We start from the raw sequence: 26144 nt of genomic DNA, 5'->3' as shown, positions 1-26144 counted from the left end.
TGGAATTTCCGATGAAAAAAGTCAGACGGAATTTTTTCGTCGGATATTCCGACCGTGTGTGGGCCCCATCGGACTTTTTTCATCGGAGTTTAGAAATAGAACATGAATAGATCGGAAATTCCTATCATGTGTACGGGGCATTACAGGTCTTGGGCCAGATCCACGAAGAAGTTACGTCGGCGTATCTATTGATACGCCGCGTAACTTCAAGGATGCTCCGGCGTATCTTTGTTTTGTATCCACAAAACAAGATACGCCTGAAGCTGGGCTAGATCCAACTGACGTACGTCTTAGTACGCCGTCTGATCTAAGGTGCATATTTACGCTGGCCGCTAGGTGGCACTTCCGTTGATTTCCGCGTTGAGTATGCAAATTAGCTAGATACGCCAATCCACAAACGTACGTCCGGCGCATTTTTTTACGTTGTTTCTGTAAGGCTTTTATCGGCGTAACGTTACCCCTGGGTCTATGAGGCGTACGCAATGTTAAGTATGGACGTCGGGCCAGCGTAGAATTTTCCGTTGTTTGCGTAAAACGTTAGCGAATAGGGCTTTGCGTAGAATTACGTTCACGTCGAAAGCATTGGCTTGTTGCAGGTTAATTTGGAGCATGCACACTGGGATACCCCCACGGACGGCGCATGCGCCGTTCAAAAAAAAATGTAATTTACGTGGGGTCAAGATGTTTTTTTAACATAAAACACGCCCACAACTTAGTCATTTGAATTGCACGCCCTTGCGCCGACACATTTACACTTACGGCGCAAATTCTTTGTGGATACAGAAAATACGCTGTAAGTTACGGCGGCGTAGTGTATCTGAGATACGCTACGCCGGACGTAAAAATGCGCCGAGGTACGTGGATCTAATTGCGGTTTTCTTTATGAGGTAGGTTACTAAGTCTTTCCTCAACCCTCCCAAATTTCTTTGCTAGGGACAGGCTTGCAGAATTTGATAACACTGGTGCATAGGTAATTTGTACACACATACTAGGACCAGTTTGGGCAGGAGCCAATTAAACTACCAGTATGGCTTGGAATGTGGGAGGAACCCCATGTGAACACAGGAAGAACATGCGAACTCCATGCTGCTGCATAGGGGAATCCAGGAGCCTGATATCAAATCAAATTCAGGAACTTGTACTGCATTAAAAAAATGCATTTAAAGACGTATTAAACACTTGAAGATTGCAATACGTATTTATATATGCTACAGTTTTCAAGTGATATACCCGATTAATGCATGCAGTTACAGACGTCATCCTGCTATTGTTTTGTTCTGCGAGCGCCTGGCTTTTTTGTAATTAGTGGTGCCTCTCCAGATTCTCCATCCTGCCGGAGAACCTGGAACTGAAGCCGGCGTTACCATAGAGCTTTTCGAGGACCGGAAGGTCCCCCATTATCCCTATGGTATAGGAAACTGGAGGCGACCTGTACTTTGTCACTTCCAGTTTCCCTGGATGTAAACCGCGCCATTTTTAAAATAGGAAAGCATCTGATCACCACCGATCTCTTGGTGTGATGAAATGCTTTTAAGGGCGGAGGAGACAGATCTCTCTATATAAAAAGAGTACCTGTTACTGCGTATTGCTGTCACAAGGGATGTTTACATTTTTTTTAAAGAAAGTGTAAAAACAAAAAAATTAAAAACACACTTAACTCCTTCAGCGCCCCCTAGTGGTTAACTCCCAAACTGCAATTGTAATTTTCACAGTAAACAATGCATTTTTATAGCATTTTTTGCTGTGAAAATTACAATTGTCCCAAAAATGTGTCAAAATTGTCCGATGTATCCGACGTAATGTCGCGGTCACGAAAAAAAATAATCGCTGATCGCCGCCATTAGTAGTGAATTTTTTATTTTATTTTTTAATAAAAATGCAATAAAACTATCCCCTATTTTGTAAACACTATAAATTTTGCGCAAACCAATCGATAAACGCTTATTGCGATTTTTTTTACCAAAAATAGGTAGAAGAATACGTATCGGCCTAAACTGAAGAAAAAAATAGTTTTTTTTATATATTTTTGGGGGATATTTATTATAGCAAAAAGGAAAAAATATTTTGCTTTTTTTTTCAAAATTGTCGCTCTATTTTTGTTTACAGCGCAAAAAATAAAAACCGCAGAGGTGATCAAATGCCACTAAAAGAAAGCTCTATTTGTGGGAAAAAAAGGACGCCAATTTTGTTTGGGAGCCACGTCGCACGACCGCGCACTTGTCAGTTAAAACGACGCTGTGCTGAATTGCAAAAACTGGCCGGGTCCTTTACCTGCATTTTGGTCCGGGTCTTAAGTGGTTAATAAGTAACAGCTGTTTGCCCTTGTTTTACCGTTGCGTCTTCCAAACAATTGATGCACAATATGCAAATTGGTATCAACTGAGCATGCAGGTTTATGCAGGAAACCACAACCGGGCACCAGCACCACAGAGACGGCATTATAGGCATCTCAGGATCTCCTTAGATGACATGACCTCAGCCCCATGACCTCCACATTTTTTCCTGCACTGTAATAAAGGCATGCACTGTACAGAAAGCATCATCTTATGGTAACTGGCATTAACTCAACCAGGTATGAGGGGAGGGGGACATGACATTTTTTCATAGAGATGCACTTAAAGCGGAGGTTCACCCAAATAACATATATATCAGACCAACTTCTTTATACTTCTAACATGTACAGTCCCCCTTTTTTTTTTACACTGTACATACCTTTCTAATCTATATTTGCAATCTGGCTTCCGGGTACTCACTCCCGCGGGAGTAGGCGTTTCTATGCTGAGGAGGAATGTCCTCTGGGAGGTCGGGCAGATGTGATTGACGTCCTTTCAGAAAAAGTTCCCCCCGGCGGATAAGGCCCCTGCCCCCCGTATTGCGTAGGCGTGTCACGAGTCACGGCGTTTCCGAAAGAAGCCGAACGTGCAGAGCTGCGAATCGGCTCTATACGGTGCCTGCGCACCGACTAGGAGCCGTGTAGAGCTGACTGCGCAGGCGCCGTATAGAGCTTCTTCATGTTCGGCTTCTTTCGGAAACGCCGTGACTCGTGGCGCGCCTACGCAATACGGGGGGCGGGGCCTTATCTGCCGGGGGGATTTTTTTTTTCTGAAAGGACGTCAATCATCTGGGCGACCTCCCAGAGGACATTCCTCCTCAGCATAGAAACGAATTGGCAAATGAAATGAGATCTGTATCACGAGTGTTGATGGGACTGTTCTCGTCTTTGCCATTTTCAGACTTCATTAATCTGAACCAAAACCGCACAAGATCATTCAAGGATTAATAATCCAGTTTACATAATGGCTGACCGCCCTATGAGTGACTAATGCATTTAACCTGAAAAATAACCCTCCACAATGTTCTTCTCATATATCAATATCTATTTCTTTCCCAAGAAATTCCAAAGTTCGTAAACTGTCAATGACTTTAGGCATATGGGCTGAAAAGAGTATCATGCATGCCGCACTGCTAACCTTTCCTTCTAGAAATACTAGTTGTCAAGTCTATTATATGGTTCCAATACTCAAATCAGGAGCGAGTTTGCTAATCAGATGTTGATTGCATGCTTATTCTGGTCATAAATTCAGAATCAGGCGACACCCGAGGCAGTAAAGCAACCATTGTTTTTCTAAGCTGCTGCGTTTTTAAAGAGAAAAAACATGGAGGACAGTGCAGAAGTGTACCATTTTTGTACAAATTTTTTTTTACCAAACACACTTTAACCTGATTTACTGGAATCAGAGCCCTAGAACAGCATGAAAAGTCTCATAGCAATACTCCTCTGGCTAAGGGCAGTGCTGGGACAGAACAAATTTAATCCACAAGTGCTTTTTCCCTAGATGGCTTCCCTGCATGTGATCCTAGAACTCCCGCACTGCCAGGCTGCTTTCAGTACCAGATGCTGCAGGCCTTTCTGGAGTTCGGGGGGGGTTATAACTGAAAAAATAAAAAGCACATTCTGACCAGCCAGCAAAAGTATTCCAAGCTTGGCTCTAACGGCTCATTCTACCTACAGCGGTGACGTATGTAAAGAGAGTGTCACAAGGGGGCGCTCCAAGGTGTCTCTTCAATAAAGGCTTGTAAACTCCGCATTGTGTGTTGTCTGTCCTCTCTCTGGTTCTATTGGTGGCATTATGTAAAGACAGCTGTATCAATAATGCTCTCTGCTTTCTTGCTCTCCCCCTTGTGACATGAACACCATGTAATTGTTATGTATGTAATAAACGTATTACAAAATGACATCATAGGCTGAACCCATGTGTGCTCCATCTCTCTCTCTCTCTCTGCTATGGTATTGGGAAACCTGTATGGTTGTTATGTCCCTTTGGCTGGATTCACACCCATGCAGTTTTGGTGCTTTTTGCATATTTGCCCTACAGTCCATTTAACCACGCAACCCCCGAACCATATTGCTGGTCAAAGACCAGAGCACTTTTTGCGATTCAGCACTGCTTCGCTTTAACGGACAATTGCGCGGTCGTGCGACGTGGCTCCCAAACAAAATTGGCGTCCTTTTTTTTTCCCACAAAGAGAGCTTTCTTTCTGTGTTTTTCGATCACCTTTTTTAGTTTTTGCGCTATAAACAAAAATAAAGCGACAATTTTGAAAAAAAATCGCGGCAAGAAAAAAAGAGAACATGTTCTAATTTTTTCTGCCGGGATTTCCGGCGGTTTTCCTGTGTGGAAAACTGCCATGGAGCATACACACGGCCGGTTTTCCCGGTCAAAAGCTCTCACGGCAGTTTTCCAGACGGGAAAACTGGTCGTGTGTACGAGGCATTGGGCTCGGTTCACACTGCAGTACAGAGTTCGGTGCGTCTCTACTCACTGTTTGAGGTCCAATTTCTGTCCGAATTTTTGGCTGAATTCGGACCTGAAACCGACCAGAAGACGCACAGGACTCCTGCGCATTTCGCTCCGCAGCCATCCCGGAGCTGCGTGAACCGGCTCCATTGAGAGAAACCCGCATCCAATTTGCAATAGTGTAAACCAAGCCTTAAAGGTTATTTTAGGGCAAAAAAAAAAAAAAGATGAAGTTGCTCCGAGTAAAACAGATACCCAACATGTCAAACTTTCAAATTGTGAACGCCCACTAGACTATGACGAATTTCAGTACCCTATATTTTCCATAGGCGATGCTTTAAAAGCCCCAACAGGTCATCACTCATGATTATGGCCCTAGAAATACTTCTCCCACTCCGGCGTGCACGGCCATATGTGACACATGTAGTGCAAGCAGTGTTTTTCTATGTAGACGTCCCCATCGGAGTGTTTATGTTCCATGTGGCCCTATGTTGGTTTACTAAAAGCAAAATACTGTATAATGTGCACTGAGCTACCCCCTCAGATCTAGAGCAACTGCACTTGCAGGTGCAGAGTGAATTTGCCTTCAGTAAATCAACCTCATTGTGTATAAAACCCCCTACCGTGATATACAGCGGTTGCAGTAAAAGAGTTAAAGTGGATGTGAACCCTCCATATACCCAGTGAAGTGAACAGCCTTAGATGATACACAGAGATGAAACTAATCCCCCTACATAAGTTTTACATGTACATCTGTCTTCAGCTTTATATACGGTTTAGAAAGTGCACGTCCTGTCAGATTTTTCACTTCCTCATTCCCCTGTAGGAGGGGATTATTGCTAGACACTGAGACAGCCGATTGGAGGAAAGGCGCACACACCTCCTCCCAACACATGCAGAGGTTGCCTGTGTATAGTTTAGCAGTCTGCTAATCAATTGATAGAAGCCTCCCCCGACACTCTGCAATCTCCCTTCTCGAAAGAGCTTGTCAAAAGTTATGCTAACTAGGGTTGTCCCGATACCACTTTTTAAGGACCGAGTACAAGTACCGATACTTTTTTTCAAGTACTCGCCGATACAGAGACTTTTTTTTTTTGTCATGTGTCAGTATTTTTGTTTTATTTTACAATTTTATTTTTCACAATTTTTTGTTGTTTATTTACAATGCTTTCTTGGGGGGGGGGGGGGGAATGGATGTGTCAGTGTGTTTATTTTAATTTGTATTATTTTTTACAATAATTTTTTTTATTATTTATTAACATATTTTTTTTTTTCTTAGCCCTGTTGGGGGGCTTTGGTGAGTGATCACTGACTCATTCGGAAAAGGTAGGAGCTGGGTTTAGCGGCTCCTACCGCCGCTCTCCATCCTGACAGAGGGGGTGGAGGACGACACGGAGGGGGGACATGGAGCGAGCAGAACAGCAGCGGCACATAGGGGGGAGAGCAGAATGGAGGACAGCAGCGGCACGGAGGGGGAGAGCAGAACGGCAATGGCACGGAGGGGTGGGACACAGGAGCATGGAGGGAGAGAGCAGAACGGCAGTGGCACAGAGGGGGGACACGGAGCATGGAGGGAGAGAGCAGAACGGCAGTGGCACAGAGGGGGGACACGAAGCATGGAGGGAGAGAGAGCAGAACAGCAGCGGCACAGAGGGGGGACACGGAGCATGGAGCGAGAGAGCAGAACAGCAGCGGCACGGAGGGGGGATACGGAGCATGGAGGGAGAGAGCAGAACAGCAGCGGCACAGAGGGGGGACACGGAGCATGGAGGGAGAGAGCAGAACGGATGGGGAACTGGAGGAGGATACAGGGAAAGTCAGGTATCGGTAAAGTATCGGAGCATTTTCCCCGAGTACAAGTACTCAGGGAAATGCTTGGTATCGGGACAACCCTACTGATAACAGAAGAACGGAGCAGGACAAAACTACAGGACTTAGTGCTTTGAAGAGCGATAACAAAATCTCTCTGCTTTCAGAATACATTACCTCAGTGGGGAGGATTCCCCCATCCACATCGAATATATGGATGGAGAAATTGATCCATTTTTTTTTTCGTTCAACCTGCTGGTCGATTGAAAAAATAAATAAAAATGTACTCATCTATGGGCTGCTTTAGTTCTTTCGTACCTGTATTGTTATACAAAAAATACACACACAAGTGGAATGCTTTGTGGAACTGATTTTATTATAAAAAGAAGGGGCAAAATGAAAGAAAAAATAAAACAATCATTATCCCTGTAAACAATGTAGATGCCCTTTTGGATGTTAATACATTCCTGCCCATACAATCTGTAGACATACACACCTTTTGCACAAAAGGCTGTCAATGTGAACATCAGGGCCGGACTTATTCCAGGAATTTTGAGAAACGGTTTGACCTGCTTTCTTTGTGTGCAGCGCCTCCTATTAAGCCGTGTTTGTACTGCAAGCAAAACAGTTCAAATGCAGCCTTTTCTAGTCAATTATCGCGTTTTCCATTTAAATGCAGCTACATGGGTTTGAATAGAAAATGCACTGTTCACATAGAATGTCCGGTGACATAAGTAAAATGACAGCAGATGTCCATTTTCTTGAGACCTTTTTTGTGGTTATTAAAACTTGCCACTCTAGGCATTTTTTTTATAGCGTAAGAGAGGTTACAACCTCCATCAGGTTTTCATTGATGTCCATGTCTCCATTGGTAAGATTTCCCCTCTGTTCCCGTCTTGGCCACAATGTCACTGAGTGCATGAAGTGAGGAAAAATCTCCAACTGGGACACAGACAACAACAAAAAGGGCAACGATGGGTCTGGAGTTGCACTTTAAAGCAAATGTCCTTAAAGGGGTTGTAAAGGTTCGTCTTTTATTTTCTAAATTGGTTCCTTTAGGCTAGTGCATTGTTGGTTCACTTAGCAATGGAAAGTAGAGGTAGACCGATATATCGGCCGATATTTGGCCGTTTAAGAAATTGGCATCGGCCGATTATTGTAAAAAAAAAAAAAAAAAAACGGCCGATTTTCATCCATCCACCCCCCTCTACAAAGCATCTCCCACCCACGCCCAGCTCCATCTATCTCCCCCTCCACAATGCATCCCCCACCCACGGCCAGCTCCATCCATCCCCCTTCACAATACATCCCCCACCCACGGCCAGCTCCATCCATCCACCCCCTCCCTCCATCCACAGCCAGCACCATCCATCTCTCCCCCTCTACAATGCATCCCCCACCCACGGCCAGCTCCATCCATCCACCCCCTTCCCTCCATCCACAGCCAGCACCATCCATCTCTTCCCCTCCACAACACATCCCCCCTCCACGGCCAGCAGCATCCAGCCATCCCCCTCCACAACGCATCCCCCACCCACGCCCAGCTCCATCCCTCCATCCCCCTCCACAATGCATCCCCCACCCACGGCCAGCTCCATCCATCCACCCCCTTCCCTCCATCCACAGCCAGCACCATCCATCTCTTCCCCTCCACAACACATCCCCCCACCACGGCCAGCAGCATCCAGCCACCCCCCTCTACAATGCATCCCCCAGGCACAGCCAGCACCATCTTTCCCCGTCCACAACGCATCTCCCACCCACGCCCAGCACCATCCATCCTCCTCCACAATGCATCCCAATCCAAAAATCGGCCCAAAATATCGGCCGCAAAAATCGGCCTCATATATCGGCCATCGGCTGCCCCGATTTCTAAATATCGGCCAGAGAAAAACCCATATCGGTCGACCTCTAATGGAAAGTGTGACGAGATCCTTCCTCGCCCAGGTCCTGCTCTCCCGACACTCCTCTGCTACCAGTGAGTCAGCTTGCAGATTGCAACGTCTGATGGTCCAGTCATCCAAGGTTCCGGGGTCCGAACTACAGCTATGTGCCGTTCAGACCCATTAGGAACAAACACCAGGCAGGCTGTATGTAAGTTCCAACAGGACTCTTTATTTTCAATTACACAGCACACTTTTATACAGAATTTGGAACATCCCACTCCCAACAACCGCTTTCCTATTGGTCAATTGTAAAGTATATGCAGTCTTCACTCAGGTCCCCCTTGACCATGCAAATGAGGACTTGAAATTGTCAACAGGGATTGGTCCAATAGCTTGGATAGAAAGACTTGTGTATTGAGACAGAAGCCCCAGGGGGTAATCAATGTACACAATAACCCGGTTCTAGCTAGACGGACTGACTCCGACACCCGCTCTTAACCTGCAGAACACAATAAAAGGTATTTCGCAAGCTGGTTCCACTTAGCATTTCAAAAGCCTTGCATTGAATGTCCCTCTCCTGTGTAACAGATGTCAAGTAGAAACACTTTAATATCTCAAGGTCCATGACATTACTTCCCCTGGGAAACAGTCCAACAGCCGCAGTGGGACCCAAACGGGTCAACTCGAGGATGTTGGAAAAATAGTCTTAAAGTTCCAGGACTGTCTGCTGGGATGACCCATCTGCCTTCCTGTTTTGAGGTCCTGGCCCATAATCGGACGGCAAGAGGCTCACATTCAGTCCTCTCCAAAAGCCCCTGTCCCGGCTAGGTCTGTCACACATCACCCCCTTTGGCAGGAGACTAACACTGGGAGAGACCCCAATTCCGGTACCCCCCCAGTACCCCAGATAACTTGTCCCAAACAGAGCATTACTCACCCAGCCAATCTCTGCCTCTCTCAGAGAACACGCCTGCCGCTGGGGAGAGGCCTGGACTGGCCCTTCTCCCTGGAGTCCTTTCAGCCGCTGGAGAGAAGACAGGGTGGCTGGGCTCAGTTCATCATGCCGTTGGTAATCTGGGCCAACTGGCCACCATTCCTGGGGTATACCAGTGGAGACTGCAGTCCCATCCACTGATGCTAGGTAAAAATCCCCCAGTGCTTGCAAAGCAAAGCCGACATCCTCCTGTCTCAGTGCCGCACCATGTTCTGGGGTTGTGTCCATGGAGATCGGAGTCCCATCCACTACCACAGGAACCCCCTCTCCTGTTAGTTGAGAGCAGAGGCCTGGGGCACTCTGCTCTGTTGCCAGCTCTTCCGCTGGGTTGCTGTGAGTGGAGACCACAGTCCCATCCACCGATATCCGCTCAAGCTGTAGTGGGGTGCAGCCGCCAGTAGCATCCTGTCCTGCTGCCAGTGATTCAGCTGGGAGTACGAGCTTTACCACCTCAGCTTGTTGCTGGGGAGGGGGGCCAACCGCCCCGGCTCCCTGGAACTCCACAGTTGGTCCCAGTACTGGGCAGAGATGGCTAGCATTCTGCCCTGTTGCCAGCACTTCTGCTGGGGGTGCATAATCCATAACATCCTCTGAACAGTCCATACACTCTGTAATCTGTGGCTGGGGAGTGATCGCCATCTTCTCACCCTGAGCCTCCGGAACTGCCACAGGGGTGGGGCAGAGGTCTTGATCCCTCTGTCCGGTGACCAGCGCTTCAGCTGGGGAAGTTCCTTGTAACTCCACAAATACTGTACTTGGTGCTGGGCAGAGCACAGTGAAGTTTGGCCCTGATACCAGCTCTTCTGTTGGAGGCTCCCCAGGTTGTTCTTCCTCAGCAGAAAAGTCTATCAAATCCCCTGTCTCTACAACTGGTGTCTGGGGATAGAGGTTCACCATCTCCTGTCCATGGAACCCAGAAGATGCTATGGGCACTGAGCAGAGGTTAGCAGAGCTCGGCCCTGCGGTCAGCACTTCAGCTTTGGGAATGGCAAGCTCCCGATTTTCCACTGCTGATTCATCAGCCAGGATTTCATCACTGTCAGCTGATATTTCCTCATAGTCCCAGGTAAAGGGAACCTCACCCTGCTGCTGAGCGGAGTCTAGCAGCTGTTTGTAGGCGATTTCCAGTTCCCATTCCTGAGCGGCCAGGAATTCCAAATCTTCCTGTAACCAGTGCACTTCCGGGACATTCAGTCTTCGCTCTCTGTGCTCCATTATTTCCTCCCAACGCCACTCCCGATCGCTCCCAAAGTTGGGATCCCTGGACATCCTCCAATACAACAATCCCAGGCCATCATAGTCAAAGCCTTCCGTGGGGCTGTCATCCGCTGACCACGGGCACTCTTGGACTACATACCACCGGAGGGCTCTGTAGCTCTCGTCCAACCGCATCTCTTCCCGGATCAGCCTGCTTAACTCTGCTGTCCACTCCTGCTTTGGTTGTTCCCCCAATAACAGCATCCGTACTTCATACTGTGACCAGTACCTTACATGGATGGAGGGGAGAGCTTTTCCCTGGTGTCGCTGCTCGCGGGCTAGCGCTTCTTTCCAGAGTTCGCAGCGGATCGAATCAGACCATCCAAGCAGGACCTCCTCTGATACTGGTCCTCTGCGCTGTATCTGCTTCTCTCGCAACCTCCTTCTGAATTCCTCTTCCATGGTTACTGATATCTGTACCTCTCCTCTTCTTTCATTTGGTGCTGCTTCTTTAGGCGTTGTCACCGATCGCCGTATTTCTGCAATTCTCAGCTCCTGTTGCCGCTCTCGTTCTCTCTGTTGTCGCTCTCGTACTCTCTCATCCTGCCGCTGGAGGTCTCTAATGGTATTCTGTATGGCGGTCTCTGATGGGTTCGCACCATATAATGCCAACCGCTGTTGAACTCGCTGCTGGAACAAGTCTTCAACTGACCGGGGTCCTGCATCACCATCCCTCTGATCCATCTCGGCTAGCGCAATGATCAGGGTGGCCTTGTTCTTCCCACCGGTCCCTCCACGGCTCTCAAGCAAGTCTTTTAGCATGGTTCTCCTCCAGGCTGCATAGCTGGTCATTCATGGTGGTGGTTTGGAGTTGTCCCAGTAACTGGAGAGCAAATCCCACCGCTGCCAACCAATGTGACGAGATCCTTCCTCGCCCAGGTCCTGCTCTCCCGACACTCCTCTGCTACCAGTGAGTCAGCTTGCAGATTGCAACGTCTGATGGTCCAGTCATCCAAGGTTCCGGGGTCCGAACTACAGCTATGTGCCGTTCAGACCCATTAGGAACAAACACCAGGCAGGCTGTATGTAAGTTCCAACAGGACTCTTTATTTTCAATTACACAGCACACTTTTATACAGAATTTGGAACATCCCACTCCCAACAACCGCTTTCCTATTGGTCAATTGTAAAGTATATGCAGTCTTCACTCAGGTCCCCCTTGACCATGCAAATGAGGACTTGAAATTGTCAACAGGGATTGGTCCAATAGCTTGGATAGAAAGACTTGTGTATTGAGACAGAAGCCCCAGGGGGTAATCAATGTACACAATAACCCGGTTCTAGCTAGACGGACTGACTCCGACACCCGCTCTTAACCTGCAGAACACAATAAAAGGTATTTCGCAAGCTGGTTCCACTTAGCATTTCAAAAGCCTTGCATTGAATGTCCCTCTCCTGTGTAACAGATGTCAAGTAGAAACACTTTAATATCTCAAGGTCCATGACAGAAAGCAATGGAAAGTCATTTAGAACTGCTTACTGAACACCTTACTGAGGAGGAACAGGAAGTGAGAAATTCAGACAAAGAAAACAAAAAAGAAAAAAAAAACATTTAGAAGGGAAATGGAAGGAAAAGGTAAGTGAACCACCAATGCACTAGCTTAAAGTAACCTATTTAGAAAATAAAAACTGAACCTTTACAACCCCTTTAACTATTTAAGTTCCACTCTATAGAAGTTTTACTGCTACAGGGCGGCACCTCTGGGCCGGATCACAGATAGTGTGTGTGTGTATTGGGCTAAAGATCGGACCCGATACAGTGAACAAGGACACACCAGACCCCTGCTGGGAGCCGCATCCATATTAGGTGTGAACCGAGTCTTAAAGGGGAGTTCCAGCCAATTTGTATGTTTATTAAAAGTCAGCAGCTACAAAAAGTGTAGCTGCTGGCTTTTAATAAACAGACACTTACCTGCTCCAGCGACGCGCCGGCCGGGGCTCCGCTCCTCTCCCCGGCCGGCGTCTTCATTCTCAGTGTGGGCACCCGGCCGTGACAGCTTTCGGCTTCACGGTCGGGCACCCACTGCGCATGCGCGAGCGGCGCGGCCCGGCGCTGCGCCGTGTAATTGGCCAGGAGATCGCCTAGGACCTGTGACGTGTCCTAGGCGATCGCCTACAGCAGCCCCTTCCTGTAGGCGATTAAGCTTAGTCGCCTACAGGAAGGAAGAAGTGGAACAGGAAGTCCCACTCTTCCTGAAGCCCCCACTCCCCCCCCCCCAAAAAATTACATGCCAAATGTGGCATGTAAGGGGGTGAGGAGTGGGATAAGCGGAAGTTCAAATTTGGGTGGAACTCCTCTTTAAGCAGGCCATACACGGTCGAATTTCGAATGAATTTTCTTTTCAAAATCAGAAAGTTCGTTTTTTTTTGTGATCCGATGATGCCACCATTGATTTTCAACATTCGGCCGAAAAAATATTCATGATGCCGGGAATATTCGTTTCTCTCCGAGAATATTCTTTTCTTGCACATGCGTTTTTTTTTTTTCTATTACATTTCTCGCACGATTCTCCCATCATTGATCAGAAAATCGTTCGTTTTTCAAAAAATGTCCAACATATCGGATTTCTCGAATTTGATTGCTATACGAAAATCGGCTGTTGCTGCAGCCCACTAACGGTGCGAAATTCGTACAAAAATTCTTTGATACGAGACAATGCTTTTGAAATTCGAACCGTGTATGGCCGCCTTAACAGGAGCGAGAAGTGTAGATGGATAGACGTGTTATTTTTCTACAAATCTGCTTTCACAGATATAGCAGTAGCTTCATGATAATTTGGTCAATGGGGCAACACATGGACCTACAAGTCCCAGCCGGCTGGGCTATCACAAGTTCATCAGACATAAATCTCATACAAGGGTCTGTGGTTTCAAAAGCACTTAACAAATACATTCAAGTTTTCAGATCTCATTGAAGCACAGACTTTTTAAGACCCCCCAGTTTCCCTATTTAAAGAAAACCACAGTATTATGTGAAGGTCACAAAAGGTTAAAGCTGTGCCGATTTTCCTTTTATTCATATTGCTAACAAGTCACTACTATTGGAGTAAGTGGGGGGGCAATCAGCAGGACTAACCCCTGTAAATTTTATTAATGCCAGTGCAGTAACAGTGCCATGTAGTGTGTCTTTGCACCATGCAACAATTATTTTTTTTATCTTTTACAAGAAAGGGTTAATCTCTGTATTATGAGAGCTAGAGGTACAATAGTGGCAACAATTTCCTACCTTGGATAAATTCTGATTGGACGGAAAGTTTAAGTGCTTGCAGACGCCCCTCAGGAACCAAATTTACAAATTGTAACCCCCTTAACTTTGCCTTACATTCAAGTTTTTCCACTTTTTTTTTGTGTTATTTCTAATGAGAACAATCCACCTGGTACTCCAATTTCTCTGTTCCTTAAAAGATTACTCATAGATCCAGCTCTCAGCGCTGTGATCCCAGCAGACCAGCTCGTCATCCTTAAACCACAGGGCGATCTCGCGCTGCGCACTCTCTGTGGAGTCGCTGCCGTGTATGACATTCCTGAAAGAAGAACGAAACGAGGATTTCAAGTAGGGCTGTGGAAATTAACTATTAATTTCTCGATTAATCTTACATTTTTTTGATCGATCAAATATCTTTTGATTGGTACTCACCTCTCCACCAGTTTCCGGGCCTTCAGGGACTTCCGTCGGAGATCCGGTGACATCATGGACACCGGCGGGGCTTGCCGTGTCCATCTGAAGGGCTCCCTTGCTGTGCCTTTATATCTGCATGCCGGCGGGACCTTACTATCTGCCACACGCAAGGGCTGTTACACTTCCCTCTATCAACCTGGGATTCTACAGCCATCCACTGGGAGTTTAGATGTCCCATGAAGGGAACTATCACCATGCCGACAGACTGATGTTAACCCCTCCTCATCTGGATTCAGCAGTGGTATCGTTGTGCACATTTTTATACCAGTATCATACTTAGCTACATGTTTTTATGACTGCTTTTGCTACCGTTTGGTATTACTCGCACCATTTTTACAGTTTATGTAGCTACATCGATTTTATCTCCAGTGCAATATTTATTTTGTTACCTACTTGAAGACCATAAAAGTTTTAATGCTATTCCCATCGGACGCTGCCTTTGTGTGTTTTTTGTATCCTGCTATCCATTTTTCCAGTGGTTGGAAGCTGCACTGGGAATCAGCCTGCGAGGAGATCAGCTAAAAGTAGTTGGATCTGTATGTGCGTTATAATTAATCGAAATTAGCTCTTCTGTCCGTTCTGCTGTGGCATGTATTTTTGATTTAATTTTTTGATTAAAAGGCAAAAAAATTTTTGGAGTGCGGCTGTCCAGAACTTCTTCCTGTTTTGTTTCTACATGCATTGCCAGCACCTCTAAACTGGAGGAGAGGTTTTCACCTGTGTTTGACCCACCTAGAGCGGTGATATCCCCTTCACTACAAAACAAGATGTGTCAAGGGCAATCAACATCTCCTTCATCCTCTTCACTCTACAGTTTTCTCCACAAATGTCCAGAAGTGGACAAAAAGAGTAAAAGTCATCGTAGGCTCGGTGCTGCCCCCATTAACCCTGCCACCCAAAGTTCTGGCCCAATAATCCCTTATAGAAAAACACAGCCCTGAACTGAGTTTCCAATGTATGTAAACTATGGTGGAAGGAAGTACAATCAAAGAGACAACAGATGGATTTTCCAGTACTCAGACTTACAGTACTAATGGAAAGCAGTCATCAGGCAGTCAGAGAACGGCAGCGTCCACTCCAAGTACATTTTTGATGTCCTATCCTAAATTAGCTTTCAGTTTATCATTGTGAGGAAGCCATTTCTACACAATACATGCCAACATGAGTGGGATATAATGGCAAAGCAATGGCTTGCAGTAAACGGACATGAGTGCCGTTTGGATGGACATGGGTACAGCCGAAATGAAGCTGGACATAGTTTCCATGTGTACTAATCTTGAATTTAGGAATGCTGGGAGTTATGCCACGATCAGTCCATCCAATGAGAACGGCCCGATGGACCGTTCATCGGTTAACCGATGAGGCTGACTGATGGTCCGTCGCGCCTACACACCATCGGTTAAAAAAAACGATCGTGTCAGAACGCAGTGACGTAAAACACAAAGACGTGCTGAAAAAAAAGGAAGTTCAAAGCTTCCAAGCATGCGTCGACTTGATTCTGAGCATGCCTACTAACGATCGTTTTTTTCCCATCGGTTAGGAATCCATCGGTTACATTTAAAACAAGTTGGCTTTTTTTTAACCTATGGTTAAATAACCGATGGCGCCCACACACGATCGGTTTGGACCGATGAAAACGGTCCATCAGACCAGTCTCATCGGTTTAACCCAGGGGTCTCCAAACTGCGGCCTGAGGGCCGGATGTGGCCCTTTGCTAGCCTTTATCTGGCCCTTGGCCATTGCTCCCAATGATATGAGGCCCTATTCCTCCCAATGACACCAACAATGGGGCTCTCTTTCTTCCACTAACAGCAATGATGGAGCACTATTCCTCCTCCTACTGCCCACCAACACTGGGGCCATGTTTATTCTAACTGATGTTCGGCCCTGGGGCTTTTTCTACCCCCATTGATCAGAATCCGGCCCCCCTAAAGTCTCAAAGACAGTAAACTGTCCCTTTGCTTGAAAAGTATGGAGACCCCTGGTTTAACCGATCGTGTGTACGCGGGCATTACACAGCTGTACAACAAATACAAATACAAAATTCAAAAGCATTGGATTTTGAATAATAATAATAAAAAAAAAAAAAAAAAGGGAGGATAAAATCCCTATTCTATCAAAGGGCAATTTCTGCATGGAGGAATTCACCCCCCTCCAGTAAACAGAAGCAGGTCTATATCTCACTGACACTTATAGTAACAGACTGGAAACTGATCAGTGAAACAGAGTGCTTCCCATACAGAACTATTGCATTCTTGAGAAAACTCAGAAGCTGTGTAAAGCCAGGAACCCCTCTGTGAGGGTCCTAAAAATATAGGAGGACTTCCCTTAAGGTAGCTTACCTGCTGACATCTATACAGAAATCCCCTCGGATGGTACCAGGCAGGGAATCAGCTGGGTTGGTCTCCCCCATCATGACACGCGCAGTCTTCACTACATCCAGCCCCTGCCAGACCTGCAGAAACCAAAATGCATTATTAAACATCCAAACGTAATATAAAACTACATCGTGCTTTGTATACCTGGTGAGTTTCAAAATGGATGAAAAAGAATTTACTGGCCGATTAATCGATTATGAAATTAATTATTATTGTTTCGGCCCTACTCGGCATCGGCGCATACTTATTACACTCCATTAACCCCTTTAGAGATCTTATGTGCTTGCAGACACTTTGATGAATGTGAATACAATTTGAACGGCTCTGGAATATCTGACAGCGTATTATAGAAGCTGAAAAGCAGCTTAAAGCGGAGCTCCACCCTAAAGTGGAACTCCCGCTGATCGGAACCCTCCCCCCCTTCCGGTGTCACATTTGACACCTTTCAGGGGGGAGGGGGGGTGCAGATACCTGTCTAAAGACAGGTATTGCACCCACTTCCGGCCACACAGTCTCGGGCAGACTGCGGGCATGACGTCACCTCCCCCTAACCCCCCGTTGTGTTCTGGGAACACTCAGCTCCCAGTACAAAGCGGGAGCCAATCGGCAGGCGTAGCGCGACTCGTGCATGCGCCGCAGGGAACCGGGCAGTTAAGCCGGAGCGCTTCACTTCCTGGTTCCCTCATCGAGGATGGCGGGGGGGGAGGGCAGAGTGACGAGCGATCGCTCGTCCTCTGCTGCAGACGGCGCTGGACTCCAGGACAGGTAAGTGTCCTAATATTAAAAGTCAGCAGCTGCAGTATTTGTAGCTGCTGGCTTTTAATAAAAAAAATTCAGCGGACATCCTCTTTAATGTCGCTATTGTGTGCGTGTGGGGGGCTCAGGAAGCACCAGCATTTACAGTGCCTTGAGTGACTATTCGGCCCCCTTGAACTTTGCGACCTTTTGCCACATTTCAGGCTTCAAATACATAAAGATATAAAACTATTTTTTTTTGAAGAATCAACAACAAGTGGGACACAATCATGAAGTGGAACGAAATTTATTGGATATTTCAAACTTTTTTAACAAATAAAAAACTGAAAAATTGGGCGTGCAAAATTATTCAGCCCCTTTACTTTCAGTGCAGCAAACTCTCTCCAGAAGTTCAGCGAGGATCTCTGAATGATCCAATGTTGACCTAAATGACTAATGATGATAAATAGAATCCACCTGTGTGTAATCAAGTCTCCGTATAAATGCACCTGCACTGTGATAGTCTCAGAGGTCCGTTTAAAGCAGAGAGCATCATGAAGAACAAGGAACACACCAGGCAGGTCCGAGATACTGTTGTGGAGAAGTTTAAAGCCAGATTTGGATACAAAAAGATTTCCCAAGCTTTAAACATCCCAAGGAGCACTGTGCAAGCGATAATATTGAAATGGAAGGAGTATCAGACCACTGCAAATCTACGAAGACCTGGCCGTCCCTCTAAACTTTCAGCTCATACAAGAAGAAGACTGCTCAGAGATGCAGCCAAGAGGCCCATGATCACTCTGGATGAACTGCAGAGATCTACAGCTGAGGTGGGAGACTCTGTCCATAGGACAACAATCAGTCGTATACTGCACAAATCTGGCCTTTATAGAAGAGTGGCAAGAAGAAAGCCATTTCTTAAAGATATCCATAAAAAGTGTTGTTTAAAGTTTGCTACAAGCCACCTGGGAGACACACCAAACATGTGGAAGAAGGCGCTCTGGTCAGATGAAACCAAAATCAAACTTTTTGGCAACAATGCAAAGCGTTATGTTTGGCGTAAAAGCAACACAGCTCATCACCGTGAGCACACCATCCCCACTGTGAAACATGGTGGTGGCAGCATCATGGTTTGGGCCTGCTTTTCTTTAGCAGGGACAGGGAAGATGGTTAAAATTGATGGGAAGATGGATGGAGCCAAATACAGGACCATTCTGGAAGAAAACCTGATGGAGTCTGCAAAAGACCTGAGACTGGGACGGAGACAATGATCCAAAACATAAAGCAAAATCTACAATGGAATGGTTCACAAATAAACATATCCAGGTGTTAGAATGGCCAAGTCAAAGTCTAGACCTGAATCCAATCGAGAATCTGTGGAAAGAACTGAAAACTGCTGTTCACAAACGCTCTCCATCCAACCTCACTGAGCTTGAGCGGTTTCTCGATGTGCAAAACTGATAGAGACATACCCCAAGCGACATACAGCTGTAATCGCAGCAAAAGGTGGCGCTACAAAGTATTAACTTAAGGGGGCTGAATAATTTTGCACGCCCAATTTTTCAGTTTTTTATTTGTTAAAAAAGTTTGAAATATCCAATAAATTTCGTTCCACTTCATGATTGTGTCCCACTTGTTGATTCTTCAAAAAAAATGACAGTTTTATATCTTTATGTTTGAAGCCTGAAATGTGGCAAAAGGTCGCAAAGTTCAAGGGGGCCGAATACTTTCGCAAGGCATTGTATGTATTTGTTTATAATACTATGCCAGGTAACGGTTTGAGCAAGGAATGGGAGTGGGACCCTGTATTTATTGCTCATAATAAAAGATTCAATTTAGCATGAAAATGTCATATTTAAAGTGTATGTCATGGCAAAATAATTAAAAAAAACATTCGTACATCTGACCAATAATGCAGATTTATCCATGTTTTATAACTTTACAGACCCTGCAAGTACAGACAAGTTGAACTGCGAGAAGTATACTCCGCTCCGCTCCTCTCTTTTTCCGAATTGAAATTGTAAGAAATTGTCAGCCCTGCCCAGTTATCCGTTGGTAAAACTACAAAATCTCACCCCTCTCCTCATCTCCACATCATACATAGTACCTGTTTTGTAGTACACAATAAGGAAAATGGGAAGACTCCCTAAAATAATACAAGAAAGCTCAGAATTTTTGAAAAAAAAATCCACAGAAATCTTTTTTTTTTTTTTAAGCAAAAATCTAATTTCCTATTGAATAAAAGACACCAAGATGATGGCAAACTAAGGTGCAAAGGTACACTAATGGGGTTCTTTAGTTCTCACCATGGCAATCACCGGTCCAGAGCCCATATATTTTACCAGACGCTGGTAGAATGGACGGTCTCGAAGGTCAAAGTAATGCTCCTTCAACAGAGCCTCCGATGCCTGTGTGAAGAAATAAAAGTCATAGATACAAATTTTACATAGCCAGGGATAGACAGGCAGCCAACAAGTCTGACACGTTGCTGATTGCACCCAGGTTTCCTAAACCTGAACTCAAAGCAGACACAGACTAATACAGTTTTGAATTCATTAATACCTCAAGAAATGTATAACTTTTGTAATGCAAGCATTTAAAAAATAAGTTCACCTTTCTAAACATCGTCCACAGCCAGTGATTACCTGCAGTGATCGAAGGCTTCTGCCTCCCTCTCCCCGTGACAGTGATCAGGGGATCTTCTCCCCAAACCCGCCGTCACAATTACAAAACACCATGGCCACACGGGACTCCGCCTACACAACCATGTCATATTGGGTCCAGGCTGTGGAGTCACCAATCTTGGAGGAGACGCCGTTGGGATACAAGCGCAAGAGATCCACTGTAGGTTGAGTTGGATCCATACAGGAGGGTAAGAGTATTCATGTCTTTACCCCCACATCCCAAAGGTGAAGGCACTCCCCGGTGACATCTCTGAATAGCATACCATCTTGCTCGCATATAGACCGGTTAAAGTCTGCGATCATCTTTTTACATCGACCTGGGAATTCCCAATCTTTGGATACCTATTGATGATCTTATGGCGACGGCTGTCACAGAATTTATTTTGGACTGTGTCTATACATTATAATTCATTTCAGTGACTATTCAATGATCATTTGATTCACTTTTCTGATTATTGTGTTCACCATAGATTTGTTGTTATTTACACACAAAGAAAATCTTTTACGTTGTCCATCATCACGTTTAGCAAATATTTGGGCTTAGCTAGTATTTATGTTATTTACACACATTTAATATGTTTTGTTTAGTGTGCATACATTAACCACTTAACGACCGCCACATGTATATGTACGTCCACAGAATGGCACGTACAGGCATATGGGTGTACATGTAAGTCCCCGCCTTTCCGCGAGTCGAGGGTCCGAATGGGAACCCCCCCCCCCCCCCCCCGGTACATGCGGCGGTCGGTTCTTCCGTGGGAGTGATCCGGGATGAGGGGGCGGCTATTCGTTTCTAGTCGCCCCCTCGCGATCGCTCCCCGGAGCTGAAGAACGGGGAGAGCTGTATGTAAACACGGCTTCCCCGTGCTTCACTGTGGCGGCTGCATCGATCATGTCATCCCTTTTATAGGGAGACACGATCAATGACGTCAGACCTACAGCCACACCCCCCTACAGTTGTAAACACACACTAGGTGAACCCTAACTCCTTCAGCGCCCCCTGTGGTTAACTCCCAAACTGCAACTGTCATTTTCACAATAAACAATGCAATTTAAATGCATTTTTTGCTGTGAAAATGACAATGGTCCCAAAAATGTGTCAAAATTGTCCGCCATAATGTCGCAGTCACAACAAAAATTGATGATCGCCGCCATTAGTAGTAAAAAAATAAAAATGCAATAAAACTATCCCCTATTTTGTAAACGCTATAAATTTTGTGCAAACCAACCGATAAACGATTATTGTGATTTTTTTTACCAAAAATAGGTAGAAGAATACGTATCGGCCTAAACTGAGGAAAAACATATTTTTTTGATATTTTTGGGGGATATTCATTATTAAAGCGGGGGTTCACCCTTAGAGGGCACTTTTTCCCCTTAGATTCCTGCTTGTTTTCTCTAGGGGAATCGGCTATTTGTTTTAAAATATGTGCAGTACTTACCCGTTTACAAGATGCATCCTCTCCGTCGCTTCCGGGTATGGGCTGCGGGAATGGGCGTTCCTTCTTGATTGACAGTCTTCCGAGAGGCTTCCGACGGTCGCATCCATCGCGTCACGATTTTCTGAAAGAAGCCGAACGTCGGTGCGCAGGCGCAGTATAGAGCCGCACCGACGTTCGGCTTCTTTCGGCTACGAGTGACGCGATGGATGCGACCGTCGGAAGCCTCTCGGAAGACTGTCAATCAAGAAGGAACGCCCGCTCCCGAAGACCCATACCCGGAAGCGACGGAAGAAGATGCATCTCGAAAACGGGTAAGTACTGCTCATATTTTAATACAAATAGCCGATTCCCCTAGACCGAACGAGCAGGAATCTAAGGGGAGAAAAAAAAAATTTAATAAATGGGTGAACTCCCGCTTTAAAAAAAAGTAAAAAATATTGAATTTTTTTCAAAATTGTCGCTCTATTTTTGTTTATAGCGCAAAAACTAAAAACCGCAGAGGTGATCAAATACCACCAAAAGAAAGCTCTATTTGTGGGAAAAAAAGGACGCCAATTTTATTTGGAAGCCACCTCGCACGACCACGAAATTGTCAGTTAAAGCGACGCAGTGCCAAATCGCAAAAAGTGCTCTGGTCTTTGACCAGCAATATGGTCCGGGGGTTAAAAGAAAGTGAAATGGAACAAAAATATAAAATTCCCCGACCCTGCGTTTATCACCCCAAATATTTTGCATAGATTTCTAATTTGTAAGCTGGTTTGCTAGGTCGGGTTACCGAGATTCAGTGTCTGACCAGGCATGAGGAGTGCACCGAGATTCAGTGTCTGACCAGGCATGAGGAGTGCACCGAGATTCAGTGTCTGACCAGGCATGAGGAGTACACTGAGATTCATCAAAATTAATTTCTAAAAAGGGGCTGCCGGTGATCTGCCGATATGGTTCCGGCTAACGTGAAAGTTCCTGTGCAGGCGCAATCTGATCTGCTGATATGGTTCCGGCTAACAAGAAAGTTCCTTTAAGGACTGCGCAGGCGCAAACTTGCCGATGGAAATCTCCGAACCTCGGCCGGCATCCAGGGCGACGTGGATTTTGAGGAAAGTGGCCAGTCGGCCTCACGTCATCGCTTCGCTCGGACGGCTCGCTCCGCTCGCTCGGCCTCCTGGCTCTTTTTTTAACATCCTCCAATCCACGGGGATGTTAAAGAATGAGCCTGGATGCCGGGCAAAGTTCGGAGATTTCCGTCGGCAAGTTTGCGCCTGCGCAGTCCTTGAAGGAACTTTCACGTTAGGGGAACCTTAAGGACATGTCACCGGCATCTATTCACAAACTGATGTTGGCAATGTCATGGCGACCCCCTTACCTCTCACCATCACTCTAGCTTTGGAACCATTAAATCTGGAACCCGATTGGTTGGATGGGAACATTAACAGTTCTTTGTGTCACTTTGGTAAATGTCTCTTTTTATTTCAGTGACTCACCCGCATCATCTTCATGGCCACCAGTTTGAAGCCCTTCTTCTCGAATCGCCGGATGATCTCTCCGACCAGACGCCGCTGACACCCATCCGGCTTTATGGCCAAAAATGTGCGCTCATTAACCCCCGTCCATGCTGGAGAGAGAGCAGACAGGGAAGAATGTCCAGTCCTAATTGTTGTACATGTCCTACCATTCTACAGCATTCAAAACTAAACCCATCAAAAAAAGAAGGTGAATAATAAAATGTCACACAGATATATATTAGGGTTGTCCCGATACCACTTTTTTAGGACTGAGTACAAGTACAGATACTTTTTTTCATGTACTCGCCGATACCGAATACCGATACTTTTTTTTTTTAAATGTGTCCCCAAATGCAGCCATGTCCCCCCCATATATGCAGCCATGTCCCCCCCATATATGCAGCCATGTCCCCCCCCATATATGCAGCCATGTACCCCCCCATATATGCAGCCATGTCCCCCCCATATATGCAGCCATGTCCCCCCCATATATGCAGCCATGTCCCCCCCCATATATGCAGCCATGTCCCCCCCATATATGCAGCCATGTCCCCCCCATATATGCAGCCATGTCCCCCCCATATATGCAGCCATGTCCCCCCCCATATATGCAGCCATGTCCCCCCCATATATGCAGCCATGTCCCCCCCCATATATGCAGCCATGTCCCCCCCATATATGCAGCCATGTCCCCCCCATATATGCAGCCATGTCCCCCCCCATATATGCAGCCATGTCCCCCCCATATATGCAGCCATGTCCCCCTTACCTACATGCTGCCGCGCCGCCGCTTGGTTAATACGGGCGGGGAACATTACAGCTTTCATTTGAATAGCTGTAGTGTTTCGCGCCGCATATAGACACTCCCCCTTGCTCGGGATTGGACAGTTCACCCGAGCAAGGGGGAGTGTCTATACGCGGCGCTGCGGGAAACACTACAGCTATTCAAATGAAAGCTGTAATGTTCCCCGCCCGTATTAACCAAGCGGCGGCGCGGCAGCGGGGATGCGGCGCGACGGGTATCGGATGAGGCATTTGCGGGAGTACAAGTACTCCCGCAAAATACTCGGAATCGGTCCCGATACTAGTATCGGTACAACCCTACTATATATATATATATATAAATCACATGCAGTCACTGGTGACACCACTATTTGTATGGGACCAACACTCATGTAAAGCATGCAGAGGTATTGTGTAAGCTCAATGTTTACTGAGAAAGGTTTTAAACAATGCCAGTCAAAAAACATTGAGCTTACACAATAACCCCAACAGTATATACATGTATAGGGACCGCACATCTGATCACAGCTGTATATAGAGACCGCACATCTGATCACAGTGATCGGTCACAGCTGTATATAGAGACCGCACATCTGATCACAGTGATCGGTCACAGCTGTATATAGAGACCGCACATCTGATCACAGTGATCGGTCACAGCTGTATATTAGGTATATAAGGACCACACTAAGTTTAGATGGGCAGAGGAGCTGTGCTTTTACCCTCCCCCCTTAAAGTGGAGCTTCACCCTCTTGAACAAGTTTGCCCCAATAAATTGCTGACTCCCCACATCTAATGTTTGGATAAAAAGTAGCAGACCCGCCCTCTTCATACTAAATGTCCCATGATTCCCTGTGCACATTGGGGGTCACCACACCAGCATTTCCTATTACACTTTGTATGGACTGGCTGCATGTTCTCAGTACAATGGGCGACAAAAGCAACACCACCCACACCTGAGAGCCACATGGGGCCCACAGCAACAGCACTGCACATCTTCAGGAGGACCCAGCACCGTCCCCTCCCCCACCCATCACCTACCTGAGGGGAAGATGTGCGCGAAGATGGTCAGCATCAAACAGATCATGGCGAGAGGAGCGAGGAAGAGCCGGGGCCGCGCACGTCACCCAAACCGGCATACTCGGGAACGCGCACGCAGCCACCCCTCCAAATTTCTATAAAAAGCTGGTTAATACGTGTCTGTATGTACAGTGCGGGGAGACACCGGGACCGATCCAACCCAAATATACACACTGTCCGTACACACAGCTACTTCTAACAATTACCTGCATTGGGGTAGATGGAGTTATTTCACTGCGCCATCTTGTGTCCAAAAATCTAACTGCAGCGGCTAATGTCTGACCACATCCCAGTCCAAATGATCCCATTTCATTTATCCACATACTTGCTAACACTCCCGGAAAAATCCCGGCTTTGGGACCCTCGTCCCGATTAAATTACCGGGATTTTGCCTTTGTCCCGGGAAATCGGGAATGTTTTAGACAAAACCGGCCGGCGGGCTACAAAAAGATGGCCGCCGACGCCATAAGGACTCTTTCACCATGTGTTTAGTTGAGAGAGGGAGGGTCAGCCAATCGGCTTCTCTCTTTAGTGTACAATTAGACAATTCTCTTGTACACTGAAGCCTATTGGCTGCACGGATCAATCGAAGACCCCGCCTCTCTCCACTGTAAACACGAGAAACCTGGGAACTGTAGCTGCTGGGGGGACACTGATGTAAAGAAGGGCTCCCCTGTGCTGGGGGACACTGATGTAAAGAAGGGCTCTGCTGCTGGGGGACACTGATGTAAAGAAGGGCTCTGCTGCTGGGAAACACTGATGTAAAGGAGGGCTTCACTGCTGGGGGACACTGATGTAAAGAAGGGCTCTGCTGCTGGGGGACACTGATGTAAAGAAGGGCTCCGCTGCTGGGAAACACTGATGTAAAGGAGGGCTCCACTGCTGGGGGACACTGATGTAAAGAAGGGCTCCACTGATGTAAAGGAGGGCTCCGCTGCTGGGGGACACTGGTGTAAAGGAGGGCTCCACTGCTGGGGGACACTGATGTAAAGAAGGGCTCCACTGATGTAAAGGAGGGCTCCGCTGCTGGGGGACACTGATGTAAAGAAGGGCTCCGCTGCTGGGGGGACACTGATGTAAAGAAGGGCTCCACTGCTGGGGGACACTGATGTAAAGAAG

The 26144-nt window shown here is 46.5% G+C and overlaps 1 protein-coding gene across 1 annotated transcript; it reads right to left on the bottom strand.

Moving 5' to 3' along the window:
* Positions 1-13713: 13713 nt before the first annotated feature.
* NME3 (NME/NM23 nucleoside diphosphate kinase 3) lies at positions 13714-25092 on the bottom strand. Its single transcript, XM_040356637.1, has 5 exons — positions 24987-25092; positions 23142-23272; positions 19844-19945; positions 16767-16879; positions 13714-14269 (listed from the first exon to the last, which is right to left on the bottom strand). Exons 1-5 carry the CDS (start codon positions 25030-25032, stop codon positions 14152-14154), a joined length of 510 nt encoding a protein of 169 aa, XP_040212571.1. The 5' UTR covers positions 25033-25092; the 3' UTR covers positions 13714-14151.
* Between the last annotated feature and the right edge of the window lie 1052 nt (positions 25093-26144).

This window comes from Rana temporaria, chromosome 6 (genome assembly GCF_905171775.1).
Source record: "Rana temporaria chromosome 6, aRanTem1.1, whole genome shotgun sequence".
NCBI classification, from domain to species: domain Eukaryota; kingdom Metazoa; phylum Chordata; class Amphibia; order Anura; family Ranidae; genus Rana; species Rana temporaria.
This window is presented reverse-complemented; position numbering and strand designations above follow the sequence as displayed.

Excerpts from the sequence above, each read along its gene's own strand:
- NME3 (XM_040356637.1), bottom strand. The coding sequence starts at position 25,032 with ATGATCTGTTTGATGCTGACCATCTTCGCGCACATCTTCCCCTCAG. Across the intron at positions 19,946-23,141 it reads TGGCCATGAAGATGATGCGG|GCATCGGAGGCTCTGTTGAA; the intron begins GTGAGTCACTGA and ends TTCTTCACACAG. Across the intron at positions 14,270-16,766 it reads TTCTGTATAGATGTCAGCAG|GAATGTCATACACGGCAGCG; the intron begins GTAAGCTACCTT and ends TTCTTCTTTCAG.